Raw genomic sequence first — 16,921 nt, 5'->3', positions numbered from 1 at the left:
CTCCTCAATCCTCAAAGTTAGCTGTGAATAATTTGACAGATGATTTCTCTGACAAATGGTTCTCCAGTGCAGCCCTATAAGGGGCAAAGAGCCTACTGAACAGAAACTGTTACAGTATCCTTCATCCCTGAATAGGCCCAGGTTTATCTCTGCTGATTAGGGATTTTGAAATATGAGAAAACCTTACTGAGCTGTAGTAATAATTCAATAATTATGAATAATATGAGCATACTCTGTAAACTCCAAATAAGCAAACAAAATAGCAAAACAAAACAAAAACGTATAAATTATAAACTCCACATAGGAAGAGATCATAATGATCCCATAATTCCTTATTGTATTTTTAGTACATAGCACACAAATGTTTTCTGAGTTAATGAATAAAATATTATTTTTAGCAACAGACTATATCAGCAAAATGTTTAATTTTGACTTCCTCAGACTCTATTTAAAAAGAATATTTTTGGCCGGGCGCGGTGGCTCACGCCTGTAATCCTAGCACTCTGGGAGGCCGAGGCGGGTGGATCGCTCGAGGTCAGGAGTTCGAGACCAGCCTGAGCAAGAGCGAGACCCCGTCTCTACTAAAAATAGAAAGACATTATATGGACAACTAAAAATCTATATTAGAAAAAATTAGCCGGGCATATAGTGGCGCATGCCTGTAGTCCCAGCTACTCGGGAGGCTGAGGCAGGAGGATTGCTTGAGCCCAGGAGTTTGAGGTTGCTGTGAGCTAAGCTGACGCCACGGCACTCACTCTAGCCTGGGCAACAAAGTGAGACTCTGTCTCAACAAAAAAAAAAAAAAAAAAAAAAAAAAAAAATTTTTAAAAATGAGTAGTTTAGGCTGGGCACAGTGGCTCACCCCTGTAAACCCAGCACTTTGGAAGGCTGAAGCAGGAGGATTGCTTGAGGCCTGGAGTTCAAGACCAGCCTGGGTAACACAGCAAGACTCCATCGCTACAAAAAAATTAAAAAATTAGCTGGTCATGTTGGTGTGTACCTGTAGTGCCAGCTACTCCAGAGACTGAGACTGAGAAAGGAGGATTGCTTGAGCTCAGGAGTTTGAGGTTGCAGCAAACTATGACTGCACCACTGCCTCCAGCCTGGGCAACAGTGAGACTCTTTTCTCTTAAAAAAAAAAAAAAAAAAAAGAAAGAAAGAAAGACAGTTTATAAAAAAGCTATTTGGATTGACCTGCATACAACATTTTGAAAATTTTTATAAAATTTTAGATTATTTAGGTTACCTCAGAAGTGTTTTTTAAATGGTGGGAGTCCAGGGAGGCTTTTAAGCCACTGGAAGATAATTAGTTTTCAAAAATTATTCATGAAAATAATCTGAATAGTGGCATCCTTATATGATGTTCTTTTTTCCTAACTGTGTTGCCATTATCCCTTTCTCCTCCAAGTTTCCATTTCTCTCTCCAGGACTAATAATAAGAGAACCAATATCTTGGCTTCTAAAAGATGGCTCCTCTCTGAGAAGCAACTTCTTTTCCTTGAATATCAATAAGAAATTTTACTCTGTTCCGCCACTGAAAATAACTACCTCCTACAAAGGATATGTCTGTGAAGGCCCCAAATTTGAGAGCTAAATGCAAGAAACAATGACCTGAAAATATCCATCAAAAGAATATCCGCATCATTTACAAACTCTAAATACTTACTGAGCATTTTCCAAGGCTTTACCATCAAAAATGCTTTATCCAATATAAACAACACTATAATCAATTTTGCTTAGTTGTATGATTCCTTAATTTGCAAGAGATAATTTCCTTACCATATTTCCATTAGGTCAGGCTTCTTAAACCCAAAATAAAATTCTTACCCTCGCTTCCAGAAGTGTGACATCCATCCCAAAACTCTGTAACTGTCGCGCTGCTGCCAAGCCTGAGACACCAGAGCCTATAATAATTACCTTTCCTGTCTTTTTAGCTAAAAGCAAAAAAATGAACAAAAATTAGAACATTTGGCTGTAAGTGTAAGAGTTTGTATTTATAGTTTTTTTCATGCAAACCTCTAGGTTTTTAACATTTTATAATGTCTCACAAAGTAAACAATTCAGATATTTTCAAAACACAAAAACTATCTGAAAACAAATCAACAAATATCTGAAATTTATAAGGCTTAATTCAATGTTGAGTATCTATAAATCAAACACACTATATCAAGATTTACTTTCTGTGTGGTCCTTAAATTATTAATAATCTGCTTCATTTACCTTATAATTGTACTAGGATATATTCTGGGTGTAAGCTATTTCCTTTAACCTCTACTTCTATAGTCTTCAGTTAGTATCCCTTTGAAAAAGTATTTAAAAAAATGTATTAATTCTCAAAATACTCCTATCTCCTGGATCCCTGGCAGATATTATCCACCCAAACACCATAAAAGGGATGAATAGTGTTTATGAAAAAAAATTTTTTTTAATTAAAAATGCAATCATTAGCAGCTTGAAGCACTGGTCAATTAAAGAAAAACTTCAAACCTTCTACTTGCAAAACTGACTTCTCTCATTTTTAACAAATTTTATTTATTTTTTCTTTAAATTGGAAATCCAGTATCTTTTACTAAGTAGCTATCAAATGAAAAACTAAACAAAATGCACATTATTAAGAGATTTTATTTTCAATTTGACTTGGGAATATTTTGATTTTAAATACAGATTTACAAATCAAAATAAAATGCTAACAGCATCATGGATATAAAGAACAGTACTGGAATCATAATTTAAAACCAATTCACTGGCCAGGTAGGTCCTTACTTGGTAGGGGTTTTATCCTCTTGTAGATGCCGAAGTTGATAAGACCATGACGCTCTAAATAACTGTGAACTCGGTGGACAAGCACAGTATCACCTATAGAATAAATGGTTTAAAAACATGTTTATATTTTCAGCAGTTTAAACAGAAAACTCTTCTACCTCTTCTATTTCTTTATCATGAATCATTCAACACATTTTCCATAAGCTTCAGGTCATGTGACTCTTTTAGAAAAGTGATTCTTAGAACTATTAGTCTGTGGGACCAAAATACATATCACATAATTTGTAATTTATATTTATTTTTAGAAACAGGGGTCTTGCTTTGTTGCCCAGGCTGAACTTTAAGGCCAGGGTTCAAGTGATCCTCCCACCTCACCCTTCAAAGTAGCTGGGACGACAGGTGTGCACCACCATATCTGGTTAATTTAGAATTTCTAAGACTCACATTCCATTACAGATGGAATGAGAACAAAATCAAATCCTTGGAAAGCAGTTATAACATTCATTTACTTTGGCAAAAACTTCACAAGACTTTTTTTATGGCAAGTGGGAAGTAAGAAAAGCAGATAGCCAGCCGACCAAGTGCCAACACAGAATTCCATGTTCGATCCATGGACAACAGGTCTAGGAAAATTTAGCAATCTCTTGAACTCATCTGTCAACACAATTTAAAGACCAGGAAAACACATTAAAAGAAAACAGGTTTTCTGTAAGACTCATTTTTGTACAACACAAGGTAAAATAAAATGGAAATATGAATGAAAAAATTAATTATCAAGGAACCATGAGGCTCCTGGAAGGAAATAACACAGTCCAGTCCAAAACCAGTCTTATTGAACACACTACTTACTGTTATAAGGCGCTTCTAATTGCTGGAGAGTAGCCTCAAATGTCAGCTGAATCTTTGGATTATCCAACCACAACTGCAACTGTTTTTAAATGACATACATTGTATTACATACAAATAGGCATATGACATTTGACCATCTTTAATATCATCCTTTTAATTTTAAGGCCTCAATTATGGACTTTACTTTAATTAAAACAGTAAGGGTTACACTCCTCACAAAGAAACTGATGAAACATACAACTGTGTCAAAAGAGTAAATAATCGCTGGGGGATATTTAGCCTAACAAGGAAAAGTACCTAGTAACTTGCAAAGGCCATGCAGCTAGTCGGGAGCAACTATGATTTAAATGTGGGTTACGTGACTCCAGAGATACCGAGCAGATAAAATCCACAAAATCTAATGATCAACCAGATATGCTGAGATGGGGGAGAAAGGTGCCAAGGACAATTTCTCCGTTTTTGGCTTGCACAACTATTAATAAATGAGTTGGTATGCCATTCATTGAATGAGGACATTGAAGAAAGAAATGAGATAATGAGTTTCATTCCAAGACAACAAGAGGAGATATAAAATAGGCAGCTAGAAGCATAGTCTCAGAAGAGAGGTAAAATCTGGAGTCACCTTCTTATGGGTGATAACTAAAGCCAAATGCCTACAACAGGGCATAATAAAGAGAGGAGAGGACCTTAAGGAACTCCCACGCAATTCACATAATGGCCAGATGTTAAGGGTAAGCCTATAAAGCAATAAGAGAAGACAACCAGGGAGGCAGGAGGAAAACCAGAATACTGTGTTACCGAAGCCAAGGGAAGTATTGTGTTTAAGACAGGAACAGTCAATTATTTTAAATACTGCTGAAAAGGCAGCAAGATGGGGAATGGAAAATATTATAGTACAATCAATGGGTTCTAATGTGAATTCTCTTCAAAGTGAATATATATTTGCAAAATGCAAGACAAACTAAATACCACCATATTTAAGTCCTAGCTAAAAATTAATAAAGACTGCTCCATAGGCAAGTTTCAACCAAGAAGGAATTAATTTGGTTATGTGTAAATAAACCAAGTTACTAGGGGACATGACCAAATCCATATGGATACTCTACTTTTCTCTGTGGTCACTGACAAGACAAACGGATTCCTCAAGTGGGCTCAAGCTGCTCAACCCCAACATAAGTCTTCTTCCTCCTTCTATCCTATAAAATGAAGCTCAGGTCATAGGTTCTAGTTCAATAATCCTAAAGTTGCAGTTTTAAAGTCTGGAGGCAAAAGATATAGTGTAAAATTAGAGAACTGATACAATTCTTGCAGGAGAGATTGATTTATGTTTTGTTTCACAGCCAGAGACCACAAATTCTAACCACCGTTCCCCAAATCTGGAATTTTGGTAAATCAGAGAAGATAGAGATCCCTGTAAATTCACCACTGAAATTCAAGTAAAAAGTGAAAACTCCCTTTAGATGAAACCAAAAATATGACAATTTTATCTTAAAAAATGCACTTAAGAGCAAATATTGATATGCTATACACAGAAGTTGATTCAATTATAAGACAAATCGGTCTTAGAAATAAATGCACACTAAGAATTTTCCATTCACTTTTTTAAAAAAATCACCAACTTTTCTTCACTGTCTTTTCTGTATTACAAAAACCCAGTATAACCTACCAATCATGCTAGTTAAATGACATTTAACAATTTAACTTAATGACATTAACAAATTTAGCAGTGGTTTTGCAATCTAACAGCTGAAATAAAGAAGTTAATGGTGGCTAAAAAGCAGACATACTAATGACATCTAAGCTATATTCATATTCAAAATAGCTGAAAGTGTAATGTAAATTTCTTATACTTTGTATCACCCTACAGTAAGACCTGAATGCTGTAAATAGCACCTTCACTCATCAATTCTAGGACCAAATAAGAATTTCTGATGAATAAAGGATATGAAAGAAAAACTCACAGAAAAAAATACAAATGACTAATAAAAGTGAAAAAGCAGTCAATCTCAATAATCCAAGAAATGAAAAAGAAATAAGGTGGATCTGGCCTACTATGGCAGCACAGATTATCACTGATAAAAATGGGCAGGGCAGTGGGGGTGTTGACTGGTTCAGCTTTTCTGGGGAGCAATCTGGCAATATGTATCAAAAGTGTTCTTACCCTTTGACAAGGTAGTAGTTTTCCTTCTAGAAATCTATCATAAAATTATCTCTGGAAATAATAACCAGAGATAGAGTCAAGAATACAAGCCGGGCGTGGTGGCTCACGCCTGTAATCCTAGCACTCTGGGAGGCCGCGGTGGGCGGATCGTTTGAGCTCAGGAGTTCGAGATCAGCCTGAGCAAGAGCGAGACCCCATCTCTACTAAAAATAGAAAGAAATTATATGGACAGCTAAAAATATATATAGAAAAAATTAGCCGGGCATGGTGGCTCATGCCTGTAGTCCCAGCTACTCGGGAGGCTGAGACAGGAGGATGGCTTGAGCTCAGGAGTTTGAGGTTGCTGTGAGCTAGGCTGACGCCACGGCACTCACTCTAGCCTGGGCAACAGAGTGAGACTCTGTCTCAAAAAAAAAAAAAAAAAACAAACAGAATACAGAAGACTGTTCAGAGCTTAATTATAACAGGGCAAAAATGGAAACTTAAATGTCCAACAGTTAAATTAGAACCCAACTGTCCAATGAAATATTGTGCAGACACTAAAGTCTATCACTCAGCTGAAGGAGGTTGAACCAGATAAGCAGAACAGGATAAGGGTTTCTCCTATGATAGGGAAGGCCAAAGTGGTCATTTAAAAAAAAAAAGTTTTACATGCTTAAATAAAGATTCTTAAGCACATTTTTGAGGTTATGAGGTCTGAAAGGGATCCAAAAGAATACATGCAAGTAGGACCTCCATTTTATAAAAATAAAAATTATATATACATGTGAGCACTCAAAGGAACAACTACTAATGTTTAACAGTGGTTATCTCTGGGTAACAGGATTATAGGCAATTTTAAAAGTCTTTCTTCTCATTTTTTTTTCTATATTCTAAAATACATGTACCTTTTATAGGTGAAAAAAAGCTGATATGAAAACTTACTGTGCGGTTTCTAATGAACAGAAAAACCTTCTGGGTTTGCTGTGGTCCACTGATAATATCCGGGAAACAGGCTGCTTCTTGAGAAGTCATCCGGTCATGAGGAAGTCTGCTCTGGAAAGCTGCACCCTCCACACCTAGCAAAGAAAGCAAAGAACTTCTAGGAAAGTGCAAGTGAACACAAAACTAGGGATGATGATGTCTCAAACTTCTTTTTTACGTGAAAAACTCTGGAAAGCTTTGTCTCATTCATAGACTAATATTGCTTCCTTATTTTTAAAAAAAAAAAAAAACTTTCAATTTGTCTCAAAAGCTCAAACTTCCTTAGAAATTAGCCACTCTTTTGAACTTAACATTCCAAAGTTTACACTTTACTAAAAAGTGAAACAATATACCTTATAAGACAACAAGGCATTTCGAGTATTTTCTTCATCCATAAAATAACTGTATAATATTGGACGATATTCTAATTAAAATCAGCATCATTGATAGTGTAGAATAAAATTTAAAACTAAAAATCAGAATAAAGGAAAATATATTCACAGGAAAGCAAAAGAGACTATACATGAAAAATGTAATCACATGCCTTCTGTTAGGATTACAGCATGAACAGAAAGATGACTTTAAGGTTTAATAATCAACAGTAGAAAATACATGGTCCTATCAATAGTAACATCTATTAGTTCTCATAATTCAATCCTGGCAAGCAGTGAGAGAAATTAAGCAGACGACAGTGGTAAGACAGAAGAATGCAAGGAATTTACCTTTTCTGGCACAAACATTAGAAATGCTTTACTATACACTATTAATATAAGCAAAATGTTATTACATACATCATGTAACACATACAAATATAGTGTATACATATGCTATTAATACAAGTAAAATATGTTATTTTGAAACTCTTTAAATTGATTTTTTTTTTTAATAGACAAGGTCTCGCTCTGTGGCCTAGGCTGGAGAGCAGTGGCATCATCATAGCTCACTGTAATCTCCAACTCCTGCCTTAGCCTCTCAAGTAGCTAGGACTACAGGTGCACACTACCACACCCAGCTAATTTTTAAATTTTTTGTAGAGATGGGGGTCTCACCATGTTGCCTACGCTGGTGGTCCAACTCCTGACCTCAAATGATCCTCCCACCTCAGCCTCCCAAAGTGCCTTACAGGTATGAGTCACCATGCCTGGCCTAAACGGACATTTTTATAGGCTGATGGTAAAGTACATCTTGAAAACGTGATCTTAGCAATACACTTGCATATACTGTGCTTATATTTATAAGATCGATCACCTTTATCAAGATGTACTTAACCACCAGCTTATAAAAATATCAAGACAATTTAAAGAGTTTCAAAATTCAATACCACTGAAGTAATTTTATGTAACAAAACAGGCACCAGATATCCATTTAATTATCATTTTAAAGCACATATGGAAGCACTGATAATGGAAGCAAAACTAACAAAAAGGCATTAGTAAGATTAGGAGAACAAAAAAAGCAGAAGGCAAGTAAAGATGTAACTTAGAAAATTATAGCTAAGCTATTGGGGCTCTATTTCCACAAACACATTCAAATGGCAAGCACTACCTAGAAAAAAATGGTTAACAACAGGTCATGCAAAAATGCCAATGCATGGGCCACACATTAAGAAACACTATTTTTAGAGACAAAAAGAAAAGGATATCCACCCACCATAGATAATGAGGGCATAAATACTGTGTTTCACATTACTAAATCAAATCAATAATCCTTACATTTAATTAAGCCATACTAAAATTAAAGACTGTCAGGACAATTTATTCCTTAGAGGAAAAAAAAATAATCACTAAGAGCCATATTGTTGTAGGTAGAGCATGAAATTAAGGCAAGAAAAAAAAATGCTGACAATCAGGGGGGTATAGGTTATTTCAGTAATCTGAAATTTTCTAAATCTATACAGCTTTGATATCCTCAGTCCCCTACCCCCAAATCAAAATAAATAAAAGCAACACAAATAAAAAACAAAAACCAAGATTAAAAATATCTCACATTATAAAGAGTATTATAGACACATTAATCCTGAGTATCTGAACCAAATATCTCTTAATAGGTTCCTTCTTGATATATTTCGTAAGTGTATACTATTAACACGAAAAAAATGATCTCTATTAAATTCTACTTCTCCCTGCCAAAACTGGGAGTTTTCTTTCTTAGCTATATTACCTTCTATATGTATAACAAGTAGTCATTGAATATCAATCCTACTGCAAAATACTATTTGTCAATGACAGAAAAACCATGTAGGAAAAACCACTAAATTTTATATTACATTTGACGACTCATTGCAAATGTCCTTATCAAAAATCATTCTAATATAGTTGGCTAACTTTGGGAATTTTGAGAATATATAGCCATTAAGAAACATTATTTATATGTCATGTAGCAGTTTCAAAGTATCTCTAATCAAATATCAAAAGTTTAAACAAATGCAATTAAAGAAGCTGAAAGTTGTGACATTAATGTACGCTTGGAATAATATTCTTCTCCTCTACTTTCTACACAGCATCTAAAACTAGCTATTCCTAATATTCGCTATCAATTTTTAAAAATGAAAAACTCAATAATTAATTCCTTCCATTGGCATTTAGGGATGAAGACTTATTTTAAGGAATGAAGACTATTATCAAAATCAAGGTGAAAAGCCCACAAGAAAAAAGTTAACCCTTTTTCAAAGAAACAAAAAATGTTAATTTGGAAACTAAACCTTGAGAAGCTAAATCAAAACATCCTTTTTATAAGACAGCTCCAAAATGAAGTAATAGAACACTTTGGATAATCTAACTCTTAAATATCTCTTTTAGGGGAAAAACATTTAAAAATAAAATTGACTTTAACGGCCAGGTGCACTGACTTGTGCCTGTAATCCCAACACTTTGAGGATTGCTTGAGGCCAGGAGTTTAAGAACAGCCTGGGCAACACAGCAAGACCCCATCTCCAAAAAAAATTAAAAAAATTAGCCAGGTGTGGTGGTATACACCCACAGTCCTAGTTACTTGGGAGGCTGAAGCAGGAGGATCCCTTGAGCTCAGGCATTCAAGGCTGTAGTGAGCTATGATGACACCACTGTACTCCAGCCCGGGTGACAGACTGAGATTCTGTCTCAAAAAAAAAAAAAAAAAAAAAAAATGGCTTTAATAACATCCTTATTAAAAAGTACCAATAGTACGTATAATTCAGAAGTTTACACTTAGCTCTGGAATATATATTAAATAATAGTTTTGTACTTTGGTGTGTATATGTGCAATTAAACAATGGAATCTGGTATTCTGGAAATATAGAATGTTTCGAAGATGGTACCTAAATTTTTTTAAAGCTCCAAGGCTGCCTTCATACCATCTTGCTTTCTGTTCAATTCCTTTCTATTGACCACTTCACATAGGAAATTCCAGCATCACCTTTCAGAATGCAGTCCTGCTAAAGCAGAACTGCCCCTCCTAATGGTCTGACTGGCTCACACTTTCTCTGAAAACATAGTAAAGGTAGCTAAATATTTAAGGGAATAATTTAGATCTTCTGGGATAGGTCAACCAGAGAGAGAGAGAAAGAGGGGGAGAGGGCAGGCGAGATTAAAGGCTCTCTATTCCATGAAATTATTTCCCCTGATTCTGATAAGACATAGATAGCATCTTGACTAGAGTAAGGTAAGAGATACAAAAATTAACAAAGGAAGCCTCCATTTGAGTCATTTGCCTTTGATTTTTTTAAATAAAGTAAATAACTCTAAATAGACTTCCAGCTAAAGAGTGAAAACAAAAGCCTATGGATCTACATATAAAAGAATAAAATATGGGGAGTAGAGAGAAAAAGGGAAAAAAGAGGAAAATCATATGATTTCTTATACTTTAGATTTTGATCTTTAAGGTAAATGCCTATTTTAAATGATTCTAAGGGTATAAGGAATAGTCTATGCACTAAGCAAGATCCCTGGGTTCTTACTTCTTCTCCACAACTGCTGGTGTATCACTGGTCGATTCATTTAACAACTTTGGATTTCAGGTTCCAATCCATAAACTAGGGGTGATACAATACTATCTGTTTGAAGGCAGGAAGTAAGACAGGATGGCCTCAAGTTCCCTTCTAGCTTTAAGATTTAGGATGTGTACACCAATTTGAGGTGGATTTTAAGAAGTCAAGATATGATCCTGGTCCCAAGATATCCACAAGGGTCATTTGGCTGCGTTAAGAGAAGAATGCTGATGGCTTATATAAGCACGTTTCTAACTCTGATTGATCATCTCACAAATGCGTGCTTCTGAACATGACGAAGACCTGAAGATAGATCTTGAAGGGTTCAGAACAGTCACCACCATTCCTGACAACACTCAAAACTCATGTTCTACTAACAGTAAGTCAGTAGCACCACAGTTTTGTATGAAAGTCTGATTTTACTTCCAGCAATACACATTGTTTACTTAAGCAAAAAGAGAAAATATGCACATAAGAACAAATCAAAAACAAAAACCAACTAGAAAACTCAATTTCTTTAAGATTAAAACTCTAAAGGCTATCCCTGATCTTCAACAACTCCATGGAAGATCTGACTGTGCACCATTTGATGAAAAGTATTCTTGAAGGTTTATCTGCCACAGATAGACTCTGAAAGAGGGTTTTAACTCCTCTAAGATAAGCATATACTGATTATCAACCTGCAATCCTTGGGACAGCATTTAAAGAAATCTACTTCTAACATTCCGGATCTCGTAACTACTAATTGCTGTATTAATACTGAACTATCTTTTATTTGTAAAATACAAACTCCCAGGACCTGTTATATGCAAACTGCAGTAGACAAATAATTTTAAAGTAGACTTAACAAAGTTGGAAAGTGACAACCTCTAAAAGTTAAGGAATACCTATTCCAATTCTATCAGAATGTATATAACAAACCAGCTTTAAGCACTGGAACAAACAAAAACATCCTTCAAGAAGCAAAGGATGAAATCCAGACGTGTTACTTAGGATTCCTGGAATAAACTTTAACTGTTCCAGATGGTGACCCCTATAAATCCTTGACTTTTTCCTGGAAGTAAAAACCTCATATTGTTTGGTATGAAAAGAAACATTTCAAGTAAACTTTTTCAAAAGATAATTTTCATATGAGAAACAAAATGTTTAAACTGCAAAATGATTCACTATGTCATGTTAATTGAAAAAAGTATCCAACACCATATAACAACCATTTTTAAAAAGATGCTGCTTGCCTGCATAGCTGTTCTGACTAGTCCTAATCATCAGTCCTTCTCTTTTAAAAAGATTTTCAAGCCTGTGGCTTCTCTCTCTGTGTATAGAGCTGTCTTTCCTTTTAAAGGTCCCATGATTCCTAAGTCCATGTTTTATATCATGTTTATTATTACTATAAAGGCTGCTGGGGAGAAAAGTACCCGCCATCTCCTCAAAAACACGGAGAAGAGTGGAGGGCTGAGATCGGCCTGAGGACTTCAAAAGGTTTTGCTTGCCTTTGTTCTGGCTACACCCTCTCCTGCTATACAGCTATGCCCTGTGGGTTAAATTTCACCTGCGCTTCTGGCTAAAATGTGGATACCACAGCCAAAAACACTTGCAAGCATCAATTCCTGACTTGGCGGCTCTTGCTACTAAGTGGCAAGCATCTAATGCCACCCTCACCTGATGCTTGGCCGTCTCCATACCCTCCAGAACTGTCGTCTTGAAGTCCTCCTGCTTGCCCTGTGGAAGGAAAGAGGAGAACTCAGGGACCTTACTCCATAAATTAAGATAATATCTGGACATAGAGGCCTAATAGTTGGCGACTCATGAATTCACCACCAACTAGTAAACCCATATTCAGAGAGCTCCTTCTTCTGGAATCAAGGCCCAGGGAATTACATCATAATCTTTCAAATTCTGGTCGGAAAATTTCAACTTTACATGCTGATTCTTGTTGAAAGGCAATGGAACAAAGTACATAGTATTTCTAATCACTAAATCCTTGCTGTCAATCTTATTTAATAGTCTGGATAGGGAAAATATAGATTCCAAATGTCTTACTAACAGTTGCTAGACTGAGTGTGGGTGTGGCATGGACCCTAGGACCTGCAGTTGCAACAGTTCAGCATCAACTCAATATCCCTTTAACTTTCTATCTAAGATGAATAAATATAAGACAACAAGCAAAAGACTGATAATTTTAAAGAAAAATTCTCTCTTCTTCTTCAAAGCAGGGAGTATAACTAAAAGATTCAGCTCCAAAAGAAATTTCAATTACTATAAACCGGCAGTACTAGAGCTGAATATGCCAGTGCTTCCTTAATAAAAGTACAGAACACACCATACGACACCCTGCACGTGTGTACGTCAAGTACTACAGATAAACACACACTTGCGGGGGCGGGAAGGGGATAGAGGGGAGGCAGGCAAGATCTTGGGGGAGCTTCTAGCTTAAGCTACACAATAAGCCTGTTAAGAAATTTTCCTCATTAAAGTGTAGAAATAACTTCAAGAAAAGAATCAAAGCTTGAAAATTCAACCTAAAAAAGTCAGGACAGATTGTATTCCAGACTCTTCCAAAATCTATCACCAAGACAGATGCTACAATTCCTCTTAAGCTTCTAACCACCTGGTACACCATGGGAAAACTAGTGTGATCTTTGGAAGATATGAAAGCAGCACCTACCGATGATCTAAATAGACCTGGACTGGCTTCATTAAATGGCTTATTTTAAAATAATACTCCCCAAGAAGAAAGCAGATTATTATCACCAGTTGAGTAAGAAGGGAGCAGTAAAGTCAAACTAATATAGCCCTCTTACTATAAAAATGCTCAAAGGTCTGTGAGACTTAAAATGACATCTTCAAGGATAAGAAGGTACTTAAATATAAGAAATGATTTGACAATAACATTAAAACATGTTGCTAGGAGGTATATGCTCTGTTTCGAAGGTAGAATAGAATCTCATTCTAAAATCATTTCACCACGCTCCTGTCTGAGGGTCCTTTAGTTCTAGGGGGTTATGCTTCTCAGACAAGGCACAAGGTACATTTGTTGTTTGCAGCCCTTGGAAAAGGGCGTTAATCATGAAGAGATGATCCAATTACTAAATCCAATCTGTAGACGTATCTTGAAATACAGGCTCTACATTTTAAATTGTACTTAAAGTTTAAATCAGAAATATCCATTCTTAGCAAGTTCTGGATTTATTCATAAAAAACATTTCATAGGGTTTAAAGAAAAAAATGTTGCCATTGTTTTGTTTGGTTCCAAATAGAACCAAGCTAGATCAGAACACTAAATTATATTTGGAAAAAAACACGGGGGCGGGGGGGGAATCAGAAAAATGAAACAAATATATATAGTTTCTAAGATTAAAATTTTAAGCATTAGGAATAACAGTTCTTCTCTCTCAAATGATGTTCCTGACTTGGCAAAAATGAAAGTAACAATCTCTTGTCACAAAGGCATCTCACCACAACTAAAAAATTAGATAAATAAAAACAACAAAAAACCACTTTCAAGCTAGCCTAAATCTGAATTACTACTTTATCCTTCTTATTTCTATCATTTTCCTTCTTCTCCAACCACATGTCACAGAATAAGTTAATTTTAACCTACACATAACCTCTTCATTTTTTTCTGTGAGTCAATGTTACTGAACAGAAATACAGATCTCCTACCCCTGACTTATGTGCTCAACAGGTTAACAAGAGCAAAAGAGCAACAAGGTAAGGAAGTCTTTTTTGTCTTCTGTTTTTGAAAAAAGGGATTAAAAAGCTCTTATCTTGTTCTTTGATAAAAATATATAGGAGAAATATAGAAAATATTCAATACCCTTGGAAGATTTTTAAAAGGGATCCCTCATAACAGCAAAACAAAAAAGAAATGAAACTCCAAAGTATAATATTTAAGCAGAGAAGTAGAAGGAAACCAAGCAGAAGGTAATACATAAGAAGTGATGGAAAACAAAACTAAAAAAGTACTTAAAAGGAACAAGATATTATCTCTTGAATTGATGAAGGTTTAATTTGTTTGGAAATAAAGGATGAGGCTGTTATTGTCATTCTAACGATACTGCACTCACGAGTATTTTGAAAATGCCTACTTCTCCACAGACAGCTGAAAAGAATCATCTTTACTGGTAGTATTCTGAACCAACTCATCATCATTTTCTTAAAAACAGCACACATATTAACATTTGTAGATAACTTTCTGTCCAGGAAGTGTCTCTGATTAGGATACAGATATAAAATGCCTTATTTGTCAGCTCTTTGGGTCTTTCCAGCCTGGGGGTCTGCGTCTGACAGTGGCACAGAGACACACTGCAGCAGGCCAAGTATGGTTGTTAGTGCAAATTCAAAATAGAAAATGAAAATATTCAGAAGCAGTTTTTTAACATCACCTTGATTTTGGTACCAATGCACAGGAGACTTCTTTTCGTTTTCATGCCAACCACACCACACACACATAAATCCTCAGGCTTGAAGCAGAGACTCTTGATACAGGTTGTGTCTATCTTCTCCAAATTGAAAATGAAATCTTTTGGTTTATTTTACATATCAGCCTTTCACCTGTCCTCTAGACCTTCTTCAGATCTGACATTAAGTCCTTCTTGAACAGTAAAGTGTTTTAGTTACAGTCACATTACTGGATGTTTTCTCCTCTGGATTCAAATACTCAAGAGACCACTCTTCCAACATCTTAAGGGGAAGTCTACACTGACTTTCAAATACTTCTATCTGGTAAGCATGGAGGCGAGTATCATTGGTTTGTTGTTTCCAGGAACACAGATTCACATTTTGACCAGTTTCTTGGAATCACATTAAAATTAATAACTTTTGCAAACAATGTGAGAAACTTCTAAATCTTCTTGGAAGCAATGATTTTTAAATAGAAGATCAATGTTTCAAAATGGCCAAATTTACAGAATAAAAGTGACTGCCAACCTATTGATTTCAATTGAACTTGATAAATTCACAGGGGAAAAAACATTTCAAAAGTTAAAACCATCTCTGAACATGTAAGTCTCCAATGTATTAACACATTAATTTCTTATTTTTAATTTCACGAATTCAATGTTTACTACACCCATCCAAAAACTGCAAAATACAAACACTAAAGCAGAATATAGACGCTGTATTCAAATAGTTTATAATCTAATCGGAGAAAGATGAAAAATATCCACACAAAGAAACTTTTTTTTTTTTTTTTTTAAGGAAACAAACTAACATAGACTTGGAGAATCAGGGAAGCTTTCTGAACAAGTCCAGAGAGATGTGGATACGTTGGGAGGCAGCGAAACCACCACTATGGTCCAGAACATTTACAAAGACAGAGAATAAAAGCACAGACATGGTACGTGTGCAGCACCTGCTTACTTAAGGAGATGGTCTCAAAGAGGAGTGAAAGATCAAGTGAATAAATAAAATGAGCCACCTTCAGTGCCCAAGCCTAAACTGGATCTTAGCAGTAATGGAGGAAAACTGTGTGATCTTTGACCAAAAAGCAGTGAAACAAGTTATATTTTAAACTAATCTGACCACTTGGTACAAGATGGATAAGAGGGAAAAGGTGACCTAGATAAAGGTGATCCAACTGTGAGTGAAATCCACTAGAAAAAAGGTGACAGTAAAAATGGATGAGCCATAACAAATCAAAAGGGCTGTGTACAACAGACTTGATAAAAGAAGTAAGGAACTTTAAAGATGACTCTAAGGTTTTAAGTTCAGGAGAGTGATAATGGTACAAACAAAATGGGAATGTAAAATTAGGCTAGTAAAATTAAATGGAAATGTTCTAAAGATGGTTGGAAATTAAATAGAAATCGGAAGAATGGAGCTAACAGACATTTATTTATTTATTTATTTTTAGCGACAGTGTCACTGCAACTGAAACTCCTGGCCTCAAGTGATCCTTCTATCTCAGCCTCCTAAGTAGCTGAGACTACAGGCGCACACCACCACACCCAACTTATTTTCTTAAGTTTTTGTAGAGATGGGGTCTCGCTATGTTTGCCCAGGCTGGTCTCAAACTCCTGGCCTAAACCAATCCTTCAGTCTTGGCCTCCCAAAGCAGGGGCTAAAAGACTTTAAAACAGCATGGCAGTAATCACAGGCTCACAGAATTTGAAGCCGCTGTAAAGACATGATTAATTTCATGAGCATAAGTCACAGTTTCAAAAAGGAATTGGTCAATAGAGACAAATGACCCAAAAATGTTTTTTAAAAAATGAGAAAGG

The 16,921-nt window shown here is 35.6% G+C and overlaps 1 protein-coding gene across 3 annotated transcripts in view; it reads right to left on the bottom strand.

Annotated features, from left to right (window-relative positions):
- KDM1A (lysine demethylase 1A) overlaps positions 1-16,921 on the bottom strand; it is a 59,914-nt gene that overhangs the window by 24,334 nt on the left and 18,659 nt on the right. For 2 of the 3 annotated variants that reach the window (XM_069477445.1, XM_069477447.1), the window contains exons 3-7: positions 12,360-12,419; positions 6,698-6,831; positions 3,613-3,691; positions 2,764-2,856; positions 1,828-1,934 (exon numbers count right to left, since the gene is read on the bottom strand). In XM_069477445.1, the coding sequence (XP_069333546.1) occupies positions 1,828-1,934; positions 2,764-2,856; positions 3,613-3,691; positions 6,698-6,831; positions 12,360-12,419 (473 nt within the window). The remainder of the gene's footprint in view (positions 1-1,827; positions 1,935-2,763; positions 2,857-3,612; positions 3,692-6,697; positions 6,832-12,359; positions 12,420-16,921) is intronic. The other variant, XM_069477448.1, reaches the window with a different exon arrangement.

Source organism: Eulemur rufifrons, chromosome 8 (genome assembly GCF_041146395.1).
Source record: "Eulemur rufifrons isolate Redbay chromosome 8, OSU_ERuf_1, whole genome shotgun sequence".
In the NCBI taxonomy this organism is placed as follows: Eukaryota; Metazoa; Chordata; class Mammalia; order Primates; family Lemuridae; genus Eulemur; species Eulemur rufifrons.
Note: the sequence above shows the minus strand (reverse complement) of the source record. Positions and strands in the feature narration are given on the sequence as shown.